We start from the raw sequence: 6,887 nt of genomic DNA on the forward strand, positions 1-6,887 counted from the left end.
GACTGTCTAACCTCCAGAACTGTAAGCCAAATAAATTTTATTCTTTGTAAATTACCTAGTTCATAGTGTTCCAACAACAGAAAATAGACAAAGAGAAAAATGGACCAAGAAGGGGAAGGGATACATTGTAGTAACAAATACTTCTTTTGTTTTTGAGACCATCTCAGTCTGTTGCCAGACTACAGTGTTATGACGTCAGCCTAGCTCACAGCAACCTCAAACTCCTGGTCCAGTGATCCTCCTGCCTCAGCCTCCCAAGTAGCTGGGTCTATAGACACCTGCCACAACACCTGGCTAATTTTTCTATTTTTAGTAGAGATGGAGGTCTCACTCTTGTTCAGGCTGGTCTTGAACTCCTGAGCTCAAGGGATCCTCCCAAAATGCCAGGATTACAGAAGTGAGCCTCTGCACCCACCTATATAACAGATACTTAGAAATATAGAAGTGACTTTGGAACTAGGTGATGGGTGGAAGCTGAAAGAATTTGGAGGAACAGGCTGAAAGCCTAGATGGTTGTGAATGGAGTGTTAAGGGTGATTCTGGTAAGGCCTCAAAAGAGGAGAGCTGTACAGAAAGTCTGAAACTTCTTAGAGATTACTTAGGTGATTGTGATCAGAATGTTGGTAGAAATATGGACATTAAAGGCCATTCCAGTAAGGTAGGGAATAAGGTATTGGAAACTTGAGTAAAAGCCATCCTGGTTATACCTTACCCAAATTATGTCCAGTTCCTAAGACTTTATGGAATATAGAACTTAAGAGAGATGAACTAGGGTATCTGGTAGGAGAAGACAGCAAAGCATTCATGCTGCCTTATGGGTAATTTTAACCACATACAGCAAGATGAAGGAGGAAAGAAATGATTTTAAAATGAAATGTATAATTAAATGAGAAGCAGAATGGAAATACTTAGAAAATTGTCCACTTGGCCACATAAACATTAAAAAGAAAATTTAGGAAAGTAAGACAAGAATTTGGCAAAGCAACCCTTTACTAAAGAGATTACCATGGATAGAGGGGAGCCCAAGTGTCCTTGACCAGGACAGTGAGAGAAAGACACCAAAGCATTTCAAGATGTTCCAGGCTTCCCCTCCCTTCATAGGTCAGGGCATAAGCTATAAGCCTTGGTGTTAACTGTGCAGCCTTGCAGAGTACAAAAGTTATGGGGGTATAGCTACCTTCACGTGATGTCAGAGGATCTTGTGGATAACCTGCCCAGGCAGCAGTCCTTCTCAGGGACAGAGTCACTGCTGAAGCTGTAGGAGTGGGGCCATCCCCAGGACCACAGAACTGTAGTACTCTCGGTATGTAGCATCAGCCTGTAAGCGATACAGGCACAAGACTCCACCCTGTGAGAGCTACACAAGCTGAGTCCAGCAGATCTGTGGAGGCAAGGCCACCATAGATCTTGGGGTCCACCTCCTGCCCCAGTGTATCCAGGTGTGAAAGGGGCCTGTTACTCCTTCTCTTCCCCGTTTCTCCCCTTTGGAGTGGGATATCTATTGAAGGCCTGTCCCACCATTGTACCTTGGAGGTAGATAACTAATTTTGATTTCACAGGCTCACGGCGGGAGGGAATTTGCCTCAGAATGAATCATGTCTTAAGTCTCACCTATATAAATGCTTAGATGAGACTGTGGACTTTGAACATTTGAGTTGATGCTGGAAAGAGTTAAGACTTTTGGGGCTGTTTTGATAGAATACACATTTTGCATGTGAGAAGGACATTAATTTGGAGGACCAGGGTCTAGTTTTATGGTTTGAAATAGTCTCCCAAAGTTCATGTATTGGAAACTTAATTACCATTGGAACTGTATTAAGAGAAGGGGCCTTGAAAGATAATTAGATCATGAGGGACTTCCCAACTTCTAGAATTGTGAACTCAGTAAAGTTCTTTAAAAATCACCCAGTCCGGCAGCACCTGTGACTCTGTGAGTAGGGCGCAGGCCCCATATACCGAGGGTGGCAGGTTCAAACTTGGCCCCAGCCAAGCCGCAACAAAAAATAGCTGGGCATTGTGGCGGGCGCCTGTGTTCCCAGCTACTCAGGAGACTGAAGCGAGAGAATCTCTTGAGTCTAAAAGCTGGAGGTTTCTGTGAGCTGTGATACCACAGCACTCTACTGAGGGTGACAAAGTGAGACTCTGTCGCAGAAAAAAAAATCACCCAGTCTCTGTTGTTCCATTATAGTAACAGAAAATGGACTAAGACACTCTGAAAATACCATAGGTCTGATGACTTTATATGTCATACCTGTTTACCTGAATCAGCTCCAGAAATCTTTAACTTCTAGATAATCCATCATGTTAAACTTTAGTCTTTTTTTTTTTTTGGAGACAGAGTCTCATTATGTTGCCCTGGGTAGAGGTGCCTTGGCGTCATAGCCCACAGCAACCTCAAACTCTTGGGCTTAAGCGATTCTCTTGCCTCAGCCTCTCAAGTAGCTGAAACTACAGGTACCTGCCACAATGCCTGGCTATTTTTTTGTTGTAGTTGTCATTGTTGTTTAGCAGGCCCAGGCCCGGTTCAAATCCACCAGCCCTGGTGTATGTGGCTGGCGCCCTAACCACGGAGCTACAGGCACAGAGCCTAAACTTCAGTCTTATTATCACTGACAGGTTTATTTCCTCACACCAACTAATTTTTCAGTTCTCCAACACCAGCTGGGTGTCTAACAATTCAATTCAGCTCTCTCACTAACCCTTCCTAGTTAGCCCATACCCCACAGGTTAAGGGCTCAGTCTCACAAGACTGTCCCTACTTCAGGTGAAGCCTTTGTTTTACCAATAACTTCAACACATTCAAAATCTTGGTTCACACGTTCCATTCTCTGGTCACCACCTCCTTTCTTTCTAACATCTTTACTTCAGTACATATACTCGAACGATTCTTTGTGTCTTTGTGACCTTCAGGAGTTTTGATCCATTGGCTCTGTAATAACTTAGGAGAACTGACTTACCTGCAACCACAGGTTCTCACCTTCACAGCTTAGATTCCAGGAGCATCACTGTCATTGTGCCTTTGAATACATCCATGGCTCCTTTGCCTGTCTCTCTCTCTCTCTCTTTCCTTTTTTGCTATTAACAGAGTTCTTTATTGCTAAACAGAATATATTTTCAGGTTGCAACACAGTATTTATAGATCATGAAATACAAAAGATCACTTATATGATTAACATTTAGAAAACACTGTCTTGAAAATTACAGCTTGATGAATTTTTTCAGTTTTTTTTTAATTTCACAGTATTGCAAGAGGACACATTTTTTGGTTACATGAATTGCTCTTATAATGCTTGAAACATGGTTATAGATGTGCCCGTCATTCCCTCGCCTTTCTGTCCCTCCATTGTACTCATCTGGTTAAATTCAGTCCTTCTCTGAAAGCTGTGGCTGCAACCCGGGAGCAGGATGTAGGCCGAGCAACCCTCTGCATTTTTCTAATCGGTTCACTCTTTTTCTTCCTGGGAGGGCTATCTCAGACCTTCTGCTCTCTCCATAAAAATATCCCACATCTCTTCTCCTCACCTTCTAACTCTTAGCTTGGTTATCTTATCTCTTATTTTACCGAGAAGATAGAAGCAACCAGGAGAGAACTACCCTTCCATCACCAAATCTACTAAGTTACTTCTGTCTCAGGCCAGTCCGCCCCTCCTCTTCTCCCCTTACTCACTAGATTGCACTCCCGTCCATTACACAAAGACTCTGCTCTTCTGGTTGTGGTGTCTCTCTCCTGTGTCATCACCTCCTTCCACTGTAGTGCACCCTTGCCTCCAGCATACAACATATTCAGGTGGGTTCCCAGATTAAATTAATCTTCTGTGGTCTTTCTCTGCTCTACTTTGTAGCTACCTCCTAATACTTACTTTACTCTTTGTAGCAAAAACATCAGAAAAGTTGTGTATACCCACTTCTTTCATTTCCTCATCTCCCATTCCCTTTTGAACCACTCCAATTAAGACTTAGACCCCTACCTTGCTGAAACTGCTCTTCTTAAAGTCAAATTGTTCCCTAACATATTATTCTCATTGGATTGGAACAGATTCACATTTTTAGAACAAACATTATAACAAAACTGATTACAAAAAGGAAGTCAGGAATTATTAGAAGAATGAACGTACTTTGATCATATTGGATGGAGGATATATATTTTTTGCTGTTGCATTATTGAGTTTGGGGACGTTAGCTACCTTTCCCCAACATTTGGGGAGTAATGCAACATACACAGAAGACCATATATCATATGCATAGGGTAGCAAGAAGAAATACTCAAGTATCAACCAGATTAATAGACTATTAACACCTTAAAGTCCTTGTGTGTCCCTCCTTAATTTATCTTCCTCTCTCACTCAGAGGTAACCACTCTCCTGAATTTTCTATGTATTATTCCTTTCCTTTTAATTATAATTTGCCACATACTATATGTGCTCCAACATATTGCTAGGTTTTGCATATTTTTATATAAATGCATTAATACTTATTTTTCAGAGATGTGTTTTTTCACTGAATAGTAGGTTTATGACATTTATGAGATTGCATGAAGAAATAGTTTATTTACTTTAATTGGCATGTAGTATTATAGTATATGGCCATAATATATTTATTTCTTTCTAAACTAAAAACGTTCACCTTCAATACTTTAAAGTGTTACACACATGCAGAAAAATAAACAAATCCCAGCTGTTTAGGTCAGTGAATTATCACAAAGTGAAAATTACATATTCATTTAAGAGATAGTACATAACCATCACCCAGAAGCCACCCTTGAGCTCCTTTCTTCTCCCCAAAGATAACCACTATCCTCACTTATAATCCATAGACTAGTTTCACCTGTTTTTTTTTTTTTTAGACAGAGTCTTACTATGTCACCCTCGGTAGAGTGCTGTGGTGTCACAGCTCACAGCAACCTCTGACTCTTGCCTCAGCCTCCCAAGTAGCTGGGACTACAGGCGCCCGCCACAACGCCTGGCTATTTTTTTGTTGTTGTAGTTGTTGAGCAGGCCTGGGCCAGGTTAGAACCCACCTGCCCCAATGTACATGGCTGGCGCCCTGGCCCCTGAGCTCCAGGCACTGAGCCAGTTTTGCCTGTTTTTTTAACTGGTATTAATGAAGTTATACAGCATATATTCGCCTGTTTTTGAACTGGTGTTAATGAAGTTATACAGCATAGATTCTTTGGAGTTTGGCTTCATTCTCTCAACATCATATGTGTAAGATTTAGCCCACCTTCATGTAGCTGTGGTTTGTTCATTTTCATTGCTGTGGATAATATTCTCATGTACAATATGCCACAATTTATGTATTCGTTTTATAGTTGATGAATGTTTGGATGGTTTCCAGTTTGGGGCTGTTACAGACAACACTGCTGTGAATGAATATTCTTGTACACACATGCGCGTGGATTTTTCTCCTGTATATGTCTCAGAGTGGACTCGCTCTGAGGTCATAGGACAGATCAGCCACACCTTACTTAACCTTTCCTCTTTTGATGGGTGATTGTTGTGCTTGTGTGGCCATTTCTGTAGTTACAAAACTGACTACAGTAGACATTCGATAGAATAAATACATAGACAGCTTGGCGCCGGTAGCACAGTGGTTATGGCGCCAGCCACATGCACTGACGGTGGCGTGTTTGAACCTGGCCAGAGCCAGCTAAACAACTGCAACAAAAAAATAGCCAGGTGCTGTGGCAGGGGCCTATAGTCCCAGCTGCTTGGAAGGCTGAGGCAAGAGAGTCACTTAAGCCCAGGAGTTGGAGGTTGCTGTGAGCTATAACTCCAGAGCACTCTACTGAGAGCAACATAGTAAGACTCTTGTCTCTAAAAAAAAAAAAGAATAAATACATAGAAATGTAATGGCTCAGTGAGTGCACGTGTGTATCTTCAACTCGATTAGGTAATGTAAAATTGCTTCCCAGAGTAGTTTGTGCCAGTTTACACTTGTACCAACAGAGTGTGTGTTCCTCGCTACACATTCTTGCCAACTGTTATCTCACTTTACATTTTTGCCGAAGTAGAAGATGTATATGGTTTATTATGACTTTAATTTGCATGTCCCTGAGTACTAATGAGATTAAATGAATTTTGGTTTATGGGCCATTTAGAGTTTTCAAATTTTAACTTTTTTCTTCTTATGCTTTAGTGTGGAGATGTACTTTCCTCAAAATGACTCTTGGATTGGTTTGGCACCCCTCAACATTCCTCGCTATGAATTTGGAATATGTGTTTTAGACCAAAAAGTGTATGTTATAGGTGGTATTGAAACTAACGTGCGTCCCGGGGTCACCATCAGAAAACATGAAAATTCAGTGGAATGCTGGAATCCGGACACAAATAGCTGGACTTCGCTGGAGAGAATGAATGAGAGCCGAAGTACCCTTGGAGTAGCAGTGCTTGCTGGGGAGCTTTATGCTTTAGGCGGTTACGACGGACAATCTTACTTACAATCTGTAGAGAAGTATATTCCTAAAATAAGAAAATGGCAGCCCGTGGCCCCCATGACGACAACAAGGAGTTGTTTTGCCGCAGCTGTACTGGATGGAATGATATATGCCATTGGTGGATATGGTCCTGCCCACATGAACAGGTATCTAATTAATAATCAGTTGTGTATTATGTAAGTATCATAAACAGTGATTTATGAGCTGTAAACAATTTTGTGTATGTGAAAAACTTCCTTTTTAAAGTTTTTTTTTTTTTTGTAGTTTTTGGCCGGGGCTGGGTTTGAACCCACCACCTCCGGCGTCTGGGGCCAGTGCCCTACTCCTTTGAGCCACAGGTGCCACCCAAAAAGTTTTGTTTTTTTTGTTATTGAATGGTAACTATGTACATTAATGCACTTCTGGGGTACAGTGTGGGGTTTTCACATGCAATCTGAAATACTTCCATCAACTG

The 6,887-nt window shown here is 41.5% G+C and overlaps 1 protein-coding gene across 1 annotated transcript in view; it reads left to right on the top strand.

The window, feature by feature from the left end:
* Nucleotides 1–6,887, top strand: part of KLHL28 (kelch like family member 28) — a 32,803-nt gene that overhangs the window by 18,393 nt on the left and 7,523 nt on the right. Inside the window, exon 3 of the mRNA XM_023514526.1 lies at nt 6,136–6,579. Within this exon, the coding sequence (XP_023370294.1) occupies nt 6,136–6,579 (444 nt within the window). The remainder of the gene's footprint in view (nt 1–6,135; nt 6,580–6,887) is intronic.

The sequence above is a fragment of the Otolemur garnettii genome, unplaced genomic scaffold, assembly GCF_000181295.1.
Source record: "Otolemur garnettii isolate 467f Iridium unplaced genomic scaffold, OtoGar3 scaffold00054, whole genome shotgun sequence".
Taxonomy (NCBI): domain Eukaryota; kingdom Metazoa; phylum Chordata; class Mammalia; order Primates; family Galagidae; genus Otolemur; species Otolemur garnettii.